The sequence below is a fragment of the Pan troglodytes genome, chromosome 7, assembly GCF_028858775.2.
Source record: "Pan troglodytes isolate AG18354 chromosome 7, NHGRI_mPanTro3-v2.0_pri, whole genome shotgun sequence".
Lineage (NCBI taxonomy): Eukaryota > Metazoa > Chordata > Mammalia > Primates > Hominidae > Pan > Pan troglodytes.
The window spans coordinates 109,733,058-109,751,845 of NC_072405.2; the positions used below are offsets into that span (position 1 = coordinate 109,733,058).

The following is an 18,788-nucleotide window of genomic DNA, read 5'->3' on the forward strand; positions in this document are numbered from 1 at the left end:
CATTTAAAAGACATTTCAAGTCCAGGAAAGACAGGGCTCACATGAAATGGTGGCAGCTTTTGGTCATACATCTAGAGACTGCCGTTCATACAAGGTATAGTGTGAATCCTACACTCTAGCATTGTGCAGTGTACAAACAACACAAAAGGACATGATGGCCCTGATGTGAAATGTAATAAAAATAAAATAAAATAAAATAAAAACGTGCCCTACATTTACAGAGGAAGGATTAATAAATTCATTCTAAGAGGTCTGTGGCTATTTTGTGGAGAAAATAATATTTGAGATGATGGATATTTAAAAATGAGTAAGACATGAATAACAATTTTGTTTTACTAGATGTATAATAATACATACTAGAAGAATAGTATCTTCATCAGCCAAAGTGAAGAAGTTAAGAAAGGGGAAAATTTTGCTAAATTGCTTAAAAAAAATTAATTCTGATTTTAATAATACCCTTATATGACTGAAATTCATTTCAAATTAGAAAGTTGAGGATTTTTTCTGATTGGGTTATAAAGACAAGTAATGAAAATGCTCATAGTAGATTTGTTTGTTTTGTACTGTCTATAGATTTAATCTGATCTGTATCAGATTTGAAAGATCTGAAAATGACAAAATTTTCAAAATGTACCCTCTTCTCTTATTTATATAGTGTGGTCAAGAAAAGAGGTGATTACTACTAGTCCAATATCAATTTGAAATCCACTTAGGAAGATTATTTGCTGAGAAGTACCTTAAAACAATTTAGCTGATTTGTTTTTCATAAAGGGCAGGAAGATTTTTATGAAGATGGTTATTCACTATTGAAGCTACTGAATGAAAACAATGACTATGTTTTCTTATGTCATCATTTACTGGCTAATTTTGAAAGAGGTAAATTTAAACCCAGATGCACACATAGTTAATCTTAATCTACCTGTAAATATTTTTTGAGAGCAAGAATAGAAATTAAACATGAAATATTCGATAGACAAACACCTCCTTATAGGTTGCAAGGTAAAGTTAGGTCAATGCCTTAAAATTGATCATCATATCATAACCATCTGGGTAACAGAGTGAGACTGTGTCCTGTCTCAAAAAAAAAAAAAAAAGAGATAATGCTTGTAAAATACTTAGTTTAGTGAGTACTCCAAAAGGGAAAGCTAATGTAAATCTCCTTCATAAAATTTTTGCATTAGGCCTTGAGTACAGGCAAATTTCTATATACACAGGGTACCATTTAAACATTTTCAATTTAGTGAGTCTTCATTTTATGTTCCCAGCTCTTGTAAAGTCAGGAAAAACACTAGGATTTACTCACAACAGAGCAGGCAAGTTGACAGTCAGTGATATGCTTCATGTAACTTGTTAACAGATTTTTGAAACCCTACTAGGGTTAACTAATTATGTCATTTCGATTCAACTTTTAATTTTCTCCTTAGCCCTAGGCAGAAGATTCTGCCACACTAATCAAATGCTTGCTGTACCATAGTAGCCCTATGCTGTTATTTGTTATATCATTTTGTTATAACAAGAGAGGAAGGAGCTATAATTATAAAATTATTTCAGTGTAACAATGTTATTTAAATTCATTAACACCTTATTAATAAGGCAATAAAAATATTAAGAACATATTTATGAAAGATGAATTATAACTCAGAGCTTGCTAACGAGTGCGCTGAAACACCATGAGATGTGTCACAGCTATGCTGAGACGTGGATTACCTTGGCCTTTAGAGTCTTTGGATGGGACTAGGGTGAATGAAGCTTTCAATGCTGTGGAGATTTTAATGCTTACCACAGATACAAATAACATTTCCTACATATGCAATGATATGAAAAAGGTTGGGAAGTACTACTATAACTATCCACAACACATATATTCTATATTTAAATCTGTATACAGATAGTTATGTTGTTGACATGATAGTGTGGCTAATAGAAAATATTCTTATAATCAACAGATTATCAGGACAATGATTATTACTAGGAGGAGAGAAGGACTTCTAGAGCTTTCCAGGAATGCTATGTTCAAAGAAGCATAAAGGCTTTTGAATAGATTAAAACAAACAAAAAAGTATTTATATAGTCTCCTCTTCATATTGTTCATTCTTTTATTTCTTAACATTTTAAAATAATTGGTTTATAGTCCTGTTAGATTTTCTTAACTCCATTTATTGGAGATGCTAAGTTTTTGTTATATCTGCTGACTCTCCCTTTTTCTGGTTCATTTTCTCATGTGGTTTGTAATATCTTATTGTGAACTCATCTTCAACAGTTTAATTTTTCTGTGTGATTCCTATGAGCCCTCTGTTGCAGAATTGTCTCTACAGAGCATTTTGACTGCTTTTGCCAGGGTGCTAGAGATTTCAGGGAACCTTGGGCAGTTTTTAGGTTTCTTTATCAACAAGGGTTTGTCTTATCATATAAGTAGTATGCACGACGTCCCACACAAGCAAATAATAGCATTTAGTTTCTCATGTTTGTTTTGTTTTTTTTTTTTGTTACTGTAGTTGTCCAGGCTGGAGTGCAGTGGCGCGATCTCGGCTCAGTGCAACCTCTGCCTTCCAGTTTCAAGCGATTCTCCTGCCTCAGCCTCCTGAGTAGCTGGGATTACAGGCGCCTGCCACCACTCCTGGCTGATTTTTGTACTTTTACTAGAGATGGGGTTTCACCATGTTGGCCAGGCTGGTCTGGAACTCCTGTCCTCAGGTGTTCTGCCTCCCAAAGTGCTGGGATTACAGGCGTGAGCCATCCTGCCCAGCCATGAATGACTTTATCATGCTGCCACTTTCACCTCTTCTCTGTCCTAGGAATCTGAAAAACATCCATGGCATTTCTTAGCCTGCTGAAGCCTAGTGTCTAGTGTATCTTTTGCTTAAAAAGCAGCTCTGTTTGCCTCCAGGCTTTATGCAAAGAACTCCCCAGTTCAGACTCTACACTATGTCTGCAGTCCCTGAATGAGTGTTTAAACACCATTGCTCAACCCCTCGACCCTTATCTGAGTTTGATACTTCTACATACTCCCAAGGACTGTTTCCACTTGTTACCCTGACTTTGTGTTTCCTCTTCGTTTCTGACACCATAGTATTTGTCTTTATTTCAAGTTTTGCTATCGTATTAGAAAAAGATGGTAGTCTGAAATTGGACAGTTTAAGAGAATTTAGTAAAAGGACAAAGATGTTAACTGGGAAGGGAAATCTCAGTTAACAGGAGATGATTGAGTATGCTGGAGCAGTTGTTGACACCAGTAGGCTTAAAGGGCAGGAGAGAGAGTTTATCAGAACAGGGAATAAATACCCAGACTTCATTCTCCACTTCCTCTGTCTCCTGCCACTGTTTCTCATTGACCGAAACCAAGAAAAAAAAAAAAAAAACAGAGGACCAGGAAATCCATTCATATTGTTCACATAGATTAACTTCCCAAGCACAGAGGGTAGTGAAGGGTAGAGAGTAGATCTAGAGGGCCAAAGAAAAGATATGTAGCACTTTTCGGTATTAAATTCACCTGGCATTTTATCCAGAATATCTGTGCTGTGGTAGTACAAATGGTAAATGTTCATTTCAGCTTAGTCTCCATATTGCTAGTATTAAAATTTCTTACTAAGAACTGGTCTTTTTAATCTCACTCTCCTTGTACATATTAACTTCTCAATCCTATCAATTAACTTCTTTGGTGATTTTTTTAAATTGTGGTAAAAAAATATACATGGTAAAATTTACCATTTTAACCATTTTAAAATGTACAATTTAGTGGCATTAGGCACACTCACAGTGCGTAGCATAACCACTATCTATTTCTAGAACTTTTTCATCATCCCAGACAGAATCTCTATCCCCATCGAACAACTCTATCTTCTCCTCTCCCTCCATCCATGGTAACCTCTATTCTACTTTCTGTCTCTATCGATTTGCCTATTCTAGGTACTTCATATACCTAGAATCGTATGGTATTTGTCCTTTTGTGTCTGGCTTATTCTACTTTGTGTAATATATTTAAGGTTCATTCCTTTCTTTGTGTGTATCAGAATTCCACTCCTTTTTATGGCTGAGTAATATTTCATTGTATGTATATAACACATTTAATTTATCTGTTTCTTTGTTGCTGGACATCTGGGTTATTTCTACCCTTTTGTCTGTTGTGGATAATGCTGCTTTGAACACTGGTGCACAAGGGTTGATGAATTTTTAATGAAATAGTTTTGCCTTGAAGTAATTGTATGCATGTTATATGATTTGCACCTGAAAACCCATTTTAAAACTCATGTAGTACTAGAAATAGTATTTAATTTTTTAACTGTTGAATATGTTGATAACTGATGTATTTGGTTTAAAATGCAGAGGGAGGGGAAAGAAAGTAAATCGAAGTATTTTTAAAGATACTTTATTCGGTGCTGATTTTCTGATTTAGAAGAGCACATTTCTGTCATCTTAATATCATTTGCTTAGTACTATCCTGAATGGTCCAGAATTATAGTAGCACTTAATATTATCCCTTACTGTGTTCAAGCATATTTCAAAATTTTGGCAGAAAATATGGGTCCCAAAGAGGAAAAAAGGGAAAATTCGAGTAGTCTGTTTAGTTTCTATAGTAACCCTTCAAACAAAAAAAGAATGTTAGTAATTGCTTTTCTCTAAGGTGTATGTTTTTTTTTTCCTCCTGGGGAAAACTAGCTAAACTGTCTGCTACTTTCCTACTCTTTGTTGTTATGAAGTCTCTCTTTTCTCCTTTTCTCAGTCTTAACAATTGGCTTCCTCTGACGTTGGTGTAATAGTTTTGTGGAACTTGATAAGTGAGCAAAGATCTTTGTCTTAATTCTGTCAACTTACAGTTGTATTTTCGAAAAAGATTGTCAGACGGATACTTTAGACCAGCATTTTTATTTTATATACTAGAAAATTGAAACCCAGAGAATTAAAATTTGTGTTACTATGTAGGGACTGGGCTGACTGATATTAGCTTGATTCTAAATTAGTGGAACCTCTGGAAGAGACTTTGTAAATTTGTTTAAGTTCCTTGTAGATTCTGGATATAAGCCCTTTGTCAGATGGGTAGATTGCAGAAATTTTCTCCCATTCTGTAGGTTGCCTGTTCACTCTGATGAGAGTTTCTTTTGCTGTGCAGAAGATCTTTAGTTTAATTAGATCCCATTTGTCTATTTTGGCTTTTGTTGCCATTGCTTTTGGTGTTTTAGTCATGAAGTCTTTGCCCATTCCTATGTCCTCAATGGTATTGCCTAGGTTTTCCTCTAGGATTTTTATGGTTTTAGGTCGTACATTTAAGTCTTTAATCCATCTTGAGTTACTTTCTGTATAAGGTTTAAGGAAGGGATCCAGTTTCAGCTTTCTACATATGGCTAGCCAGTTTTCCCAGCACTATTTATTAAATAGGGAGTCCTTTCCCCGTTGCTTGTTTTTGTCAGGTTTGTCAAAGATCAGATTGTTGTAGATGTGTGGTGTTATTTCTGAGGCCTCTGTGCTGTTCCATTGGTCTGTATCTCTGTTTTGGTACCAGTACCATGCTGTTTTGGTTACTGTAGCCTTGTAGTATAGTTTGAAGTCAGGTAGCGTGATGCCATCTCCTTTGGTTTTTTTTTTTTTTTTTTTTTTCTGCTTAGGATTGTCTTGGCAATGCGGGCTCTTTTTTGGTTCCATATGAACTTTAAAGTAGTTTTTTCCAATGCTGTGAAGAAAGTCATTGGTAGCTTGATGGGGATGGCATTGAACCTACAAATTACCTTGGGCAGTGTGGCCATTTTCACGATATTGATTCTTCCTATCCATGAATATAGAACGCTTTTCCATTTGTTTGTGTCCTCTTTTATTTTGTTGAGCAGTGGTTTGTAGTTCTCATTGAAGAGGTCCTTCCCATCCCTTGTAAGTTGAATTCCTAGGTATTTTATTCTCTTTGAAGCAATTGTGAATGGGAGTTCACTCATGATTTGGCTCTCTGTTTGTCTGTTATTGGTGGATAAGAATGCTTGTGATTTTTCACATTGATTTTGTATCCTGAGACTTTGCCAAAGTTGCTTATCAGCTTAAGGAGATTTTGGGCTGAGACAATGGGGTTTTCTAAATATACAGTCATGTCATCTGCAAACAGGGACAATTTGACTTCCTCTTTTCCTACTTGAATACCTTTTATTTCTTTCTCCTGCCTGATTGCCCTGGTCGGAACTTCCAACACTATATTGATTAGGAGTGGTGAGAGAGGGCATCCTTGTCTTGTGCCAGTTTTCAAAGGGAATGCTTCCAGTTTTTGCCTATTCAATATGATATTGGCTGTGGGTTTGTCATAAATAGCTCTTATTTTGAGATAGCTTCCATCAATACCTAGTTTATTGAGAGTTTTTAGCATGAAGGGCTGTTGAATTTTGTTGAAGGCCTTTTCTGCATCTTTTGAGATACTCATGTGGTTTTTGTCGTTGGTTCTGTTTATGTGATGGAATATGTTTATTGATTTGCATATGTTGAACCAGGCTTGCATCCCAGGGATGAAGCCAAAGTGATTGTGGTGGATAAGCTTTTTGGTGTGCTGCTGGATTCGGTTTGCCAGTATTTTATTGATGATTTTCGCGTTGATGTTCATCAGGGATATTGGTCTAAAATTCTCTTTCTTTGTTGTGTCTCTGCCAGGCTTTGGTATCAGGCTGATGCTGGCCTTATAAAATGAGTTAGGGAGCATTCCCTCTTCTTCTGTTGATTGGAATAGTTTCAGAAGGAATGGAACCAGGTCCTCTTTGTACCTCTGGTAGAATTCGGCTGTGTATCCATCTGGTCCTGGACTTTTTTTGGTTGGTAGGCTATTAATTTTTGCCTCAATTTCAGAGCCTGTTATTGGTCTGTTCAGAGATTCGACTTCTTCCTGGTTTAGTCTTGGGAGGGTGTATATGTCCAAGAACTTATCCATTCCTTCTAGATTTTCTAATTTATTTGCATAGAGGTGTTTATAGAATTCTCTGATGGTAGTTTGTATTTCTCTGGGATGAGTGGTGATATCCCCTTTATTATTTTTTATTGCGTCTATTTGATTCTTCTCTCTTTTCTTCTTTATTAGTCTTGCTAGTGGTCTATCTACTTTGTTGATCTTTTCAAAAAACCAGCTCTTGGATTCACTGATTTTTTGAAGGGTCTTTTGTGTCTCTATCTCCTTCAGTTCTGCTCTTTGATCTTAGTTATTTCTTGTCTTCTGCTACATTTTGAGTTTGTTTGCTGTTGCTTCTCTAGTTCTTTTCATTTTGATTTTTGGGTGTCGATTTTAGATCTTTCCTGCTTTCTCTTGTGGGCATTTAGTGCTATAAATTTCCCTCTACACACAGCTTTAAATGTGTCCTAGAGATTCTGGTACTTTGTGTTTTCATTCTTACTGTTTTCAAAGAACATCTTTATTTCTGCCTTCATTTCGTTATTTACCTAGTAGTCATTCACGAGCAGGTTGTTCAGTTTCCATGTAGTTGTGTGGTTTTGAGCTGAGACATCTGCTGTTAGTCTGATGGGCTTCTCTTTGTGGGTAACCTGATCTTTCTGTCTGGCTGCCCTTAACATTTTTTCCTTCATTTCAACCTTGGTGAATCTGACAATTACGTGTCTTGGGGTTGTTCTTCTCGAGGAGTATCTTTGTGGTGTTCTCTCTATTTCCTGGATTTGAATGTTGGCCTGCTTTGCTAGATTGGGGAAGTTCTCCTGGATAATATCCTGAAGAGTATTTTCTAACTTGGTTCCATTTTCCCCGTACCTTTCAGGTTCACCAATCAAACATAGATTTGGTCTTTTCACATAGTCCTATATTTCTTGGAGGCTTTGTTCCTTTCTTTTCACTCTTTTTTCTCTTATCTTGTCTTCTCACTTTATTTCATTAATTTGATCTTCAATCACTGATATCCTTTCTTCCACTTGATTGAAACGACTATTGAAGCTTGTGCATGTATCACGTAGTTCTCGTGCTGTGGTTTTCAGCTCCATCAGGTCATTTAAGGTCTTGTCTACACTGTTTATTCTAGTTAGCCATTCATCTAACCTTTTTTCAAGGTTTTTAGCTTCCTTGCGATGGGTTCGAACATGCTCCTTTTGCTCGGAGAAGTTTGTTATTACCGACCTTCTGAAGCCTACTTCTGTCAATTCGTCAAAGTCATTCTCCATCCAGTTTTGTTCCATTGCTGGCGAGGACCTGCAATTCTTGGAGGAGAAGAGGCGCTCTGGTTTTTGGAATTTTCAGCTTTTCTGCTCTGGTTTCTCCCCTCTTTGTGGTTCTATCTACCTTTGTTCTTTGATGTTGGTGACCTACAGATGGGGTTTTGGTGTGGATGTCCTTCTTGTTGATGTTGATGCTATTCCTTTCTGTTTGTTAGTTTTCCTTCCAGCAGTCAGGCTCCTCAGCTGCAGGTCTGTTGGAATTTACAGGAGTTCTACTCCAGACCCTGTTTGCCTGGGTATCAACTGCAAATATTGCAGAACAGCAAATATTGCTGCCTGATTCTTCCTCTGGAAGCTTCATCGCAGAGGGGCATCCGCCTGTATGAGGTGTCTGTCGGCCCCTACTGGGAGGTGTCTCTTGGTCAGGCTACACGGGCGTCAGGGACCCACTTGAAGAGGCAGTCTGTCCGTTCTCAGAGCTTGAATGACATGCTGAGAGAACCACCACTCTCTTTAGAGCTGTCAAACAGGGACATTTAAGCCTGCAGAAGTTGTCTGCTGCCTTTTGTTCAGTATGCCCTGCCCACAGAGGTGGAGTCTAGAGAGGCAGTAGGTCTAGCTGAGTTGCGGTGGGCTCTGCCCAGTTTGAGCTTCCCTGTCACTTAGTTTACTTACTGAAGCCTCAGCAATGGTGGACACCCCTCTCCCCGCCAGGCTCCTGCCTCGCAGGTTGATCTCAGACTGCTGCGCTAGCAGTGAGCAAGCCTCCCTGGGAGTGGGACCCATGGAGCCAGGCACAGGGTGGAATCCCCTCGTCTGCTGGTTGCTAAGACTGTGGGAGAAGTGCAGTATTTGGGCGAGAGTGTACCGTTCCTCCAGGTACAGTCTGTCATGGCTTCCTTTGGCAGGAAAGGGAAATCCCCCAACCCCTTGCGCTTACCAGGTGAGAAGACACCCCAGCATGCTTTGGCTCACCCTCCATGGGCTGCACCCACTCTCCAACCAGTCCTAATGAGAAGAATCAGGTACCTCAATTGGAAATGCAGAAATCACCCATCTTCTGCGTCGATCTCACTGGGAGCTGTAGGCTAGAGCTGTTCCTATTCTGTCATCTTGGAAGCGACTTCGAAATTATTATATACGTAATTTATCTCCTTTATTCTCTTAATGTGACTAATTATATCGATTGATTTTCACATGTTCAACTGACCATGCATTTCTAGAAAAATCCCAGTTTAGTTGTGATAGATATTGCTAGATTGAGGTTGCTAATTGTTTAGGATTTTGGTATCTATAGTCATGAGTGATACTGACCATTTTTACCATTTTAAGTATATAATTCTGTTGAATTCTATATTTTTTTCTTATAATAGCCTTGTCATCTTTTGGTATTAGATTAGAAGTTTATAATATCTTTATAAATAAGTTAGCAAGTGTTCCCTCTTGTCCTACTCTCTAGAAAACTGTTTTCATTTGAAATTTCTCCTAATCACTATATATTTCCATGTTAAAAAAGTAATCTTAATTGAAAAGGTACTTGGCTATAACACATATCTGATCTAAATTTGAAAGTCTTAGTTTAGATGTCATTTAGAAAATTATTTGAAGAGAGAGAGAATGGGTTGGGCGTGGTGGCTCACACCTGTCATCTGAGCACTTTGGGAGGCCAAGGCAGGCAGATCAGCTGAGATCAGGAGTTCGAGATCATCCTGGCCAACATGGCAAAACCCCTTCTGTACTCCAAATACAAAACTTATCTGGGTGTGGTGGCGTGTGCCTGTAATCCCGATTCGGGAGGCTGCAACAGGAGAATCACTTGAACCTGGGAGGCGGAGGTTGCAGTGAGCTGAGATCGTGCCACTGTACTCCAGCCTGGGCGACAGAGCAAGACTCTATCTAAAAAAAAAAAAAAAAAAAAAAGAGAAGAAAAAGAAAAAGAAAGAAAGAGAATGAAATGGTAAGGACCATATGGACAAAGGACCCTAATTTAATAATTTTAAAGAGAACACAGAGAAGCATCTTGATCCTTTTTCCATCTCCAACACTGATATAGCTTTGTTCCTAGAAATTAAACTTCATACTATATATTGATAAAATAATACTTAATGATAAGATAAATATTTCTATCCCACTCCAGTGGCCCAATTTATGTCAAGTAAAACTAATGAACATATAGATGCTAAACACATGTAATGTGTTTTTGTTACTGTACAATCATGATTTTATATTACTATAAGTTTTTTGGCTTAATTTTTTTGTTGTGGTACAATATACACAACATAAAATGTACTGTTTTTACCATTTTATGTATACAGTTCTGTGGTATTAAGTACATTCACATTGTTGTACAACCTTCACAACAGTCTCCAGTATTTTTTCATCTTCCCCAACTGAAATTCTGTATCTGTTAAAAAGTAACTCACCATCTTAATATTAAATCTTCCAATGTATGAACACTGGATGTCTTTCCATTTATTTGTGTCATCTTAATTTTTTTTAAAGATATTTCATAGTTTTCATTATGTCTTTTACTTCCTCAGTTATGTTTATTCTTAAGCATTTTATTATTTTAGATGCTATTGTAAAGGGAATTATTCTGTTAATTTCTTTATTGTTTGCTTTTAATGCATAGAAACACAACTGATTTGTGTATGTTGGTGTTGTATCCCACAACTTTGTGGAATTCATTGATTCGTTCTAAAAGTTTTCTTGGAATATTTAGTTTTATACATATATGATCATGTCATGTGCTAAAAGACATAATTTTACTTTTTCCTTTCCAATTTGGTTGCCTTTTATTTCATTTTGTCTCCTAATTTCTCTGGTGAGGACTTTAGTAGTTTTTGAATAAATTTTCCAATTTATTTTGAAAATATTAGACAATATTTTGAAGTTTACCATAATTATCTCTTTTTATAATTTTCTTCTCAAGGGAAACCTCTAACATTCTTTTGGCTGTAAGTAAATTCTGTACAGATAGCCAAAGACATATTGACAAACTGGCCCTTTATTGCTTTTACTTTTTCCATGTTAGTTGTACTTTTTATACTGTTTTTTTTTCTATCTTAAATATTTGTTAAGTCAAACACTATAGATTACAAATAAAATGATTCAGACTGGGAGACTTCCACTGACACAGAAGTAAAGATGTCAAATAGTGATTATATTGTTTCAGTGCCATACTGGATGTGAAATATAAACTTTCCATCACCATTCATCACTCATTATCTTTATTAAAGGATAACCCCAATTTATCTTAAGTATGGTTCAAAGTAAGTTCTAAACATAGTCTTCTTCATAATATAGATGTTGAATAATTTTGGAATACTAACTCACATTATGATTAATTTAAATCACATTTATTGTGGTACATGGCATAGACATGCATATGTTCATTAAGTCACTACACATATTTTTATGTAAATACGTAAAACTATATTTACAATATGAGTTTGTATTTTCAGTTTGTTTTTTGTCCTTAATCATTTTAAACATAATTATTTTCTTTTATTTTTTATCAGATCTGGTATCTGAACTTCTTTAGAGTTGAATCTGACCACTTGTTGTTTTCTTAAATCTTGTTCATGTTAGATTGTTTTCTTTGGCACTGTGTAATTTAGTGTTGGGTGATTCTCATCAATGGAACTTCTTCTATGAAGCCCTTACATGGTGGTTGAGGGCCTGTCCTCCGACAAAGACATTTTATGTGTTTGCTTCTCTAAGGAACTTCAGCAGCTGCCTCTAGCCTGGGACCCCTATACTGTTAATCTTACAGCTAGAAGTTTTTTGAAACATTTAGGCAGTATGAAATCAAGTCCTTAAACCTACTTGCACTTTAGAGTTGTTTTTAAAATTTTTCTGGGGTAGCTTTGTTGCCCTACTTAGGCTGAGATAGATATTGCTTTTTTATTGGGTTTATTCTGTTGTTTTTTGAATTTCTTAAATTTTATTCTTAGCTTATTAATATTCAGTATTTTCTTTAAAACCTAAGTTATTAAGACATAGTCCTTTATCATTTGAGGAATTTATAATATTAGTGATGGGGCATGGATGTGCGTATAAACATAATTCCAAAGTGGGCTGGGAAATTTAGCCCATAGTTGGATTACCATTACTCACAGACAACTTTGTATTATAGAAGGGAGAGCAAAATTTGGGAATACAGCCACCTGTTTCTGCCACACTCACTGTTGCATTGGTTTTAAAGATAAATAAAACTTTATATTTTATGAAGAACATACTGCACTGTACTTCAGCTAGGTGAAGTTGTCAAATTTTTGTTGAGGTCAGTGGTCTAGAAAGTGGAACATTATATAATTATACTCATTAAAATTTTTATGCTATTTTGCTTATAGGACAATACAACAATAAAAACTGCCATTAAAAGCACTAACATTAGACTGGGCATGTTGGCTCACGCCTGTAATCCCAGCACTTTGGGAGGCTGAGGCGGGTAGATCACGAGGTCAGGAGATCGAGACCATCCTGGCTAACACAGTGAAACCCCGTTTCTACTAAAAATATAAAAACTTAGTCAGGCGTGGTGGCAGGCACCTGTAGTCCCAGCTACTTCGGAGGCTGAGGCAGGAGAATGGCGTGAACCCGGGAGGCGGAGCTTGCAATGAGCCAAGATCTCGCCACTGCACTCCACCCTGGGCGACAGAGCGCGACTCCATCTCAGGAAAAAAAAAAGCACTAACATTTTGATGATTCCTCTTCATGACAAGTAAACAAAGCAAACACACACATACGTACACAAGTACACACACATCCTTCCCTTACAGGATACTTTCATAACCTGTATGTCTTTGGGAAACTGTTATAACAACATAAAATCATATTTTGGATCTCTGGGTTTTCAGTAGTTTCAATAAATGTGATTTTAAAGTTGACAAAATTAAATTCCTCTGAGTTGTGATTTTAGGCAAATTATTTAGTGTTTTTTTCATTTTAACTTTTTCTGTGTATATAAAATGTTTTTGGTAACGTCTTCCTTAATCACAGCAGTAGTATAGGAAGTAATTTCAAAGCTGTAGAATAATCTAAAATTCTGAGTGAATACTAGAATATTTATTTACAAATAATTTATTTGTAATATATATAAATATATATATTTATGTAATATAAAAATATACTTATATATTTAATATATAAATATATGTATTTATATATACATATATGTATGTATTTATGTATACATATATGTATATATTTATGTATACATAAAAATACATATATACATAAAATAATATGTATATATTTATATATACATAAAATACATATATACATAAAATAATATGTATATATTTTATATTTAAATATAAAAATATACTTATGTAATATAAAAAATTATTACAAATATTTACTCTACCTAAAGTAAAAATTGGTATATTAACTACGCAATGTTTGGAAGCTTAGGGTCATGGCAAAGTGTGACAAGCATTGTTTATTGATTCAAGAATTAAAATTGCTTTATTATCAGCGTTGTTAAAAAAATTAAGCATGAAGTGGTTCCTTTTTTAATGTCCAGTAACTGTTGAACATACTTGATAATTGAAAAGTGAATATTGGACTGAGAGGTTGTTTGGCATCAACTTCAGAGTTGTTGACAGAGTTTGCTGTAGTAGCAAAACTCTTGTCAGTTTTTCAGTTATTCAAGTGCAATTAACCTATGCAGTAATCTACCTCAAATTATTATGCAAACAACCGTTTAGATAGTATATTTAGTTTGAATTTACTCAATTGCTATTTTTAAAATTTCTTGTAATTGTTTTAAAACTCCTGAAAATACTTATGTCATTTCATATTTTTCTTTAAATGGTTTTGTTCTTAACATTTAGAGAGAAACTTTTTTTTTTTTTTTTTTTTTTTTTTATTATACTTTAAGTTTTAGGGTACATGTGCACATTGTGCAGGTTAGTTACATATGTATACATGTGCCATGCTGGTGCACTGCACCCACTAACTCGTCATCTAGCATTAGGTATATCTCCCAATGCTATCCCTCCCCCCTCCCCCCTCCCCACCACAGTCCCCAGAGTATGATATTCCCCTTCCTGTGTCCATGTGATCTCATTGTTCAATTCCCACCTATGAGTGAGAATATGCGGTGTTTGGTTTTTTGTTCTTGTGATAGTTTACTGAGAATGATGGTTTCCAATTTCATCCATGTCCCTACAAAGGATATGAACTCATCATTTTTTATGGCTGCATAGTATTCCATGGTGTATATGTGCCACATTTTCTTAATCCAGTCTATCGTTGTTGGACATTTGGGTTGGTTTATTCAGAATGTAGAAATCATAACATTTAAACTATCATCTTATTTGAATATCTATGAAAAAAATAAAGATATCAAAACAGGTTAGAAAAATGAAGGTTATTGTTTAGCCATCACATACCATTCAACACAATATTTTGTGTATGAAGCCTTTCCTATTTCAAAATATTCATATAAAAATGTCTTTAAATTATTGGCTACTTGATTTTTAAAAGCTCAGATAGTTTTATCATGTAAATATAAGCTAATAATCTGAGGTTACCTTACATTTCTTGTGTTACTTGTATTAATTATGTATCTGGGGAACACTTTGAAATTGCAGGTTTGATTTTTTTAAATTACAATTTGCATTCAAAAACAATCATTAAAATTTTTAAACATTTTACTATTAAAACATTGTTTTTCTTGCTTAGTTGGGTCAAAACTATTGAATATAGAGAACTTACTGTAAATGAATCTAGTTTAAGAAAACACATTCTAGGGAAAGCATTAGGAGATATACCTAATGTAAATGATGAGTTAATGGGTGCAGCACACCAACATGGCACATGTATACATATGTAACAAACCTGCATGTTGTGCACAAGTACCCTAGAACTTAAAGTATAATAATAAAAAAAAAAAAAAGAAAATAAGCTCATGAAAATAAAAAAAAGAAAACACATTCTAACAATTGTTTGTATTAAATGGTAATATTTGTTTATATGATCCTTAGATGATTTATACTTTAAACTATGAGTAATTCTTTTCATGCTGACATGTTGATGGGGAGCACTGTACTTTTGTGCACATATAGCTGCAGCTTCCTGTGTTTCAGTCTGAGTCATGGTAAAGTGGGAAATATGAGTTTGAAGCTTAAGTACTGAGCTTAAAACACTTAATCATTTTTTCCCACTCTTGCATTGAAATAGTGGGAGCAAAGGTAGTTGAGACCACAGCAGGCCACTTGTTACTGTTGACTTAAGTACAAACAGTGGTCGAAGTGTTTAGCCCTTTGGGAAGTTTTGTAATTGAACAAGAATGCAGGAGTTATTTTGATAAGATAGAGTAGCAATGGGGCCAAAACTATGATCATCCTTAAGCTCTGAAGCAGGCCAAGGATGAAGGGATATAAAGTGTTTGCTCTTCCAAATAAACAAAGATAAATTCACCTAGGAAAATAAACTTAGCATTTGGTCAATTTGCAACAAAATGGTAAAAGAATTGAACTGTTTATTTTAGAACTTGGCCTAAGGATGTATGGGAAAATAGTTCAGCATCTCCATTTCTGGCCTGATTTTCACAACAGATTTGGAAACAGAGCAGAAAATTAATGCACAAACATGTTTAACAATACCAAACAAAATGCTGTAAATCCAAAATGAAAACTGAAACTGCATGAGGAAGTACAGCAAAGCTTTTACTGAGGAGTGCTTACTAAATTTGCAGCCACAGTTTTCTTAGCATTCTTACCAAGTATACCAAGTAGTGTTAAAAATTGAAGTCTTAGTGATTCGAGATGTTATTTTCTCTCAGTTCTCCATCCTTGGAATATGATATTCTTCTGTCTGTTGGAGGGAGGATTTAATTTAAGCATACTTCTACTCTATAAACCTATACATAAAGAAAGGCTATATATATATTGCCTTTTATTTAATAAGCATCCTTATCTGGAATTAGTTTGTGCTTTTTATTTGATGTTGTGTTGCATTAGACAGCTAACCAAAAACCTGATTTTTTTATAGCTTCTCAAGTTGTAGGAATTTCTATTGTAGCAGATTTAGAGCTACTTATTTTGTAAAAGCATTTATATGAAAACCCCACAAACAGTGAGATATTTGCTTTGCTTGGTGTATTTGGGACAAAGAGTAACTATACTGTCTTCAGGTTTAACTCTATAATTTTCTCTAATAGTAAATCCCAGAACACTGTTACTTTGCTATGCTTGGTGCCTAAGTGTTCTTGCAGTAAACACTTGCCTGTCATTCTATGAAAATCTTCCCCATTGGGCCTCCTTCTGAGGTTGCAGGGAAATTGAATTTTCTTCTGACTGAAAGATGTTATAAAACAATGAGGTTAAAATAAAAGCCTCATGTAGGAGCTGAATATACCTTTGTTTAGATGGCATGTCTGTGGTAATGAGAGCCGGGACTTTGGTTTGTTTTGTACAGGATTTTAATTATCATTCCTGCTTTTAAGTGTTTAGAGATTAGTGACTTCTGCTCTGACAACCTGTCTATAGAAAATGGAATACTGACCATATTATATTGTCTTTGTTTAAATTTTAAGGGGTATTTTGTTCTGACAGTTAACTACTGGTTATGACTCGTTAGCACAGGAAATTAATATTTTTGTTTGAGACATTCAAAGCAATAAACTATTGGAGGTTGAGGATATACGGCAAAACAAAACGTGTCTGAAGTTAGAAAGATGAGAAAATGAGAATTCTATAAGAATGTGAGTGAAAAATTTCTTAAGCATTAGTTCAACTTGATAATGATAATTATAACTACAATTTATGAACTATTTTCTATGTGTATATTCTTCATTCACATTCATATTGCTATTTAATCTTAACTGTACGAGATAAATATCACTATAATAACCATTTTACAGAGGAGTGTACAGTTAAACTACTTGCCTCAAATCACATGACTGGCATCTGACTTCCTTAACCCAGTACACCATACTGCCTGCCAGACTAAGCTTAACTAAGTATCTGTAACTGATATGTAAATATATATACATCTTTTAAACAAATAAGAATGTTATATTGTGTTTGATCAGTTTTCAGAGTATATGGGTTTAAGCTCGCCAGTTTTGTTTGCAAGGTTTAAACGGACAGCAAAGTTTGGGATTTTAGGAACCCAATACTTCATAGCTAATCCTAAAATAACTCAACATATCAATGATTGCAGCATCTCTTCTGCATTTGAGACTGAAGCTGTTCAACTTTAAATAAAAGGGTTTATTTTATTCTGGCCTGCTAAAAGCTGCTGAAAAGACCAAAAACAAACAAACAAGACTTTGACAGCAAGTTCGTTAGCACTGACTTTAGGACCTTATACATATTCAGAGTTCAGTATGTATTTGTTGAATCGGATAAGCTTATGCTCTATTCCACTAAGAAAGCTTTAACCATATAAGACATTTAAAAAAATCTATTGTCAAATCTACTAATTTTTAATGTCTCCTTAATTAACATGCAAGGCATGATTAATATTTTGCTGTTTCTTAAACTGATAATCACTTTGCTATAGTTATTCTAGATTCCATTATAAATACTCTATAGAAGGGGTAGACAAATATTTTTCTGTAAAGGGCTAGTTAGTAAATACCTTTGGACTTTGTGGATTGTAGCTTCTCTGTAGCAACTACTCAACTCTGCTGAAAAGAAGTCATATGTAGTCAGTACATGAACGGATTTGGCTGTGATCTAGTAAAAATTTATTCCCCAATACAGACAGATTAGCCCCTTCACTGTAGCTTGCAGACTCTACTCTATAGGAACATACTCATTGGTTTAATCTTAACCTTTTCTAGATCTTAACTACTTTTAGAGGAAGCTGGAAACATGCATGTGCTTTCTAACAATAAAAATCATTTGGGAAGTGTATGTTTATATATTAGCATTATGTATTGGTATTAACATTTATATGATTATCATTTGCATATAAGATGTGAAAAAGTTACAAATAATAATTTCTGATTTTAATTTATAATTTGTATTTTCTGTTATTTTTGTTTATGTTACAAAGTAAGATTTTTTTTTCTCCTCATCCCAGGGAGATTCTATACAAGCAGGTGAGGAATCACCATTCTCAGATTCTGTGACCTTGGAACAAACTACAAGTAATATTGGAGGAACCAGTGGACGTGTTAGTTTATGGATGCAGTGGGTGCTTCCCAAAATTACTATAAAGCTCTTTGCTCCAGATCCTGAAAATAAAGGCACAGGTACAGGATTCCTTTTCTTTCTTCCCTCCCTCCCTCTGTCCCTCCCTCCCTCCCTCCCTCCTTCCTTCCTTCCTTCCTTTCTTTTTTTCTTCCTTTCTTTCTTTCTTTCTTTCTTTCTTTCTTTCTTTCTTTCTTTCTTTCTTTCTTTTTCTTTCTTTCTTTCTTTCTTTCTTTTCTTTCTGTCTGTCTTGTCTTTCCTTTCTGACAGAGTTTTGCTCTTGTTGCCCAGGCTGAAGTGCACTGGTGTGACCTTGCCTCACTGCAACCTCTGCCTTCTGGGTTCAAGTGATTCTCCTGCCTCAGCCTCCCGAATAGCTGAGATTACAGGCGTGCACCATGACACCCAGCTAATTTTGTATTTTTAGTAGAGACAGGGTTTCTCCATGTTGGTGAGGCTGGTCTTGAACTCCTGACCTCAGGTGGTCCGCCCACGTTGGCCGCCCAAAGTGCTGGGATT

At 35.3% G+C, this 18,788-nt stretch overlaps 1 protein-coding gene across 18 annotated transcripts in view; it reads left to right on the forward strand.

The window, feature by feature from the left end:
- Positions 1–18,788, forward strand: part of VPS13B (vacuolar protein sorting 13 homolog B) — an 861,798-nt gene that overhangs the window by 466,200 nt on the left and 376,810 nt on the right. For 15 of the 18 annotated variants that reach the window (XM_054657406.2, XM_063816458.1, XM_024345440.3 and 12 more), the window contains one exon: positions 18,160–18,331. The exons of the other annotated variants lie outside the window; for them this stretch is intronic. In XM_054657406.2, coding sequence (XP_054513381.1) covers positions 18,160–18,331 — 172 coding nt within the window. The remainder of the gene's footprint in view (positions 1–18,159; positions 18,332–18,788) is intronic. 18 annotated transcript variants of the gene reach the window in all.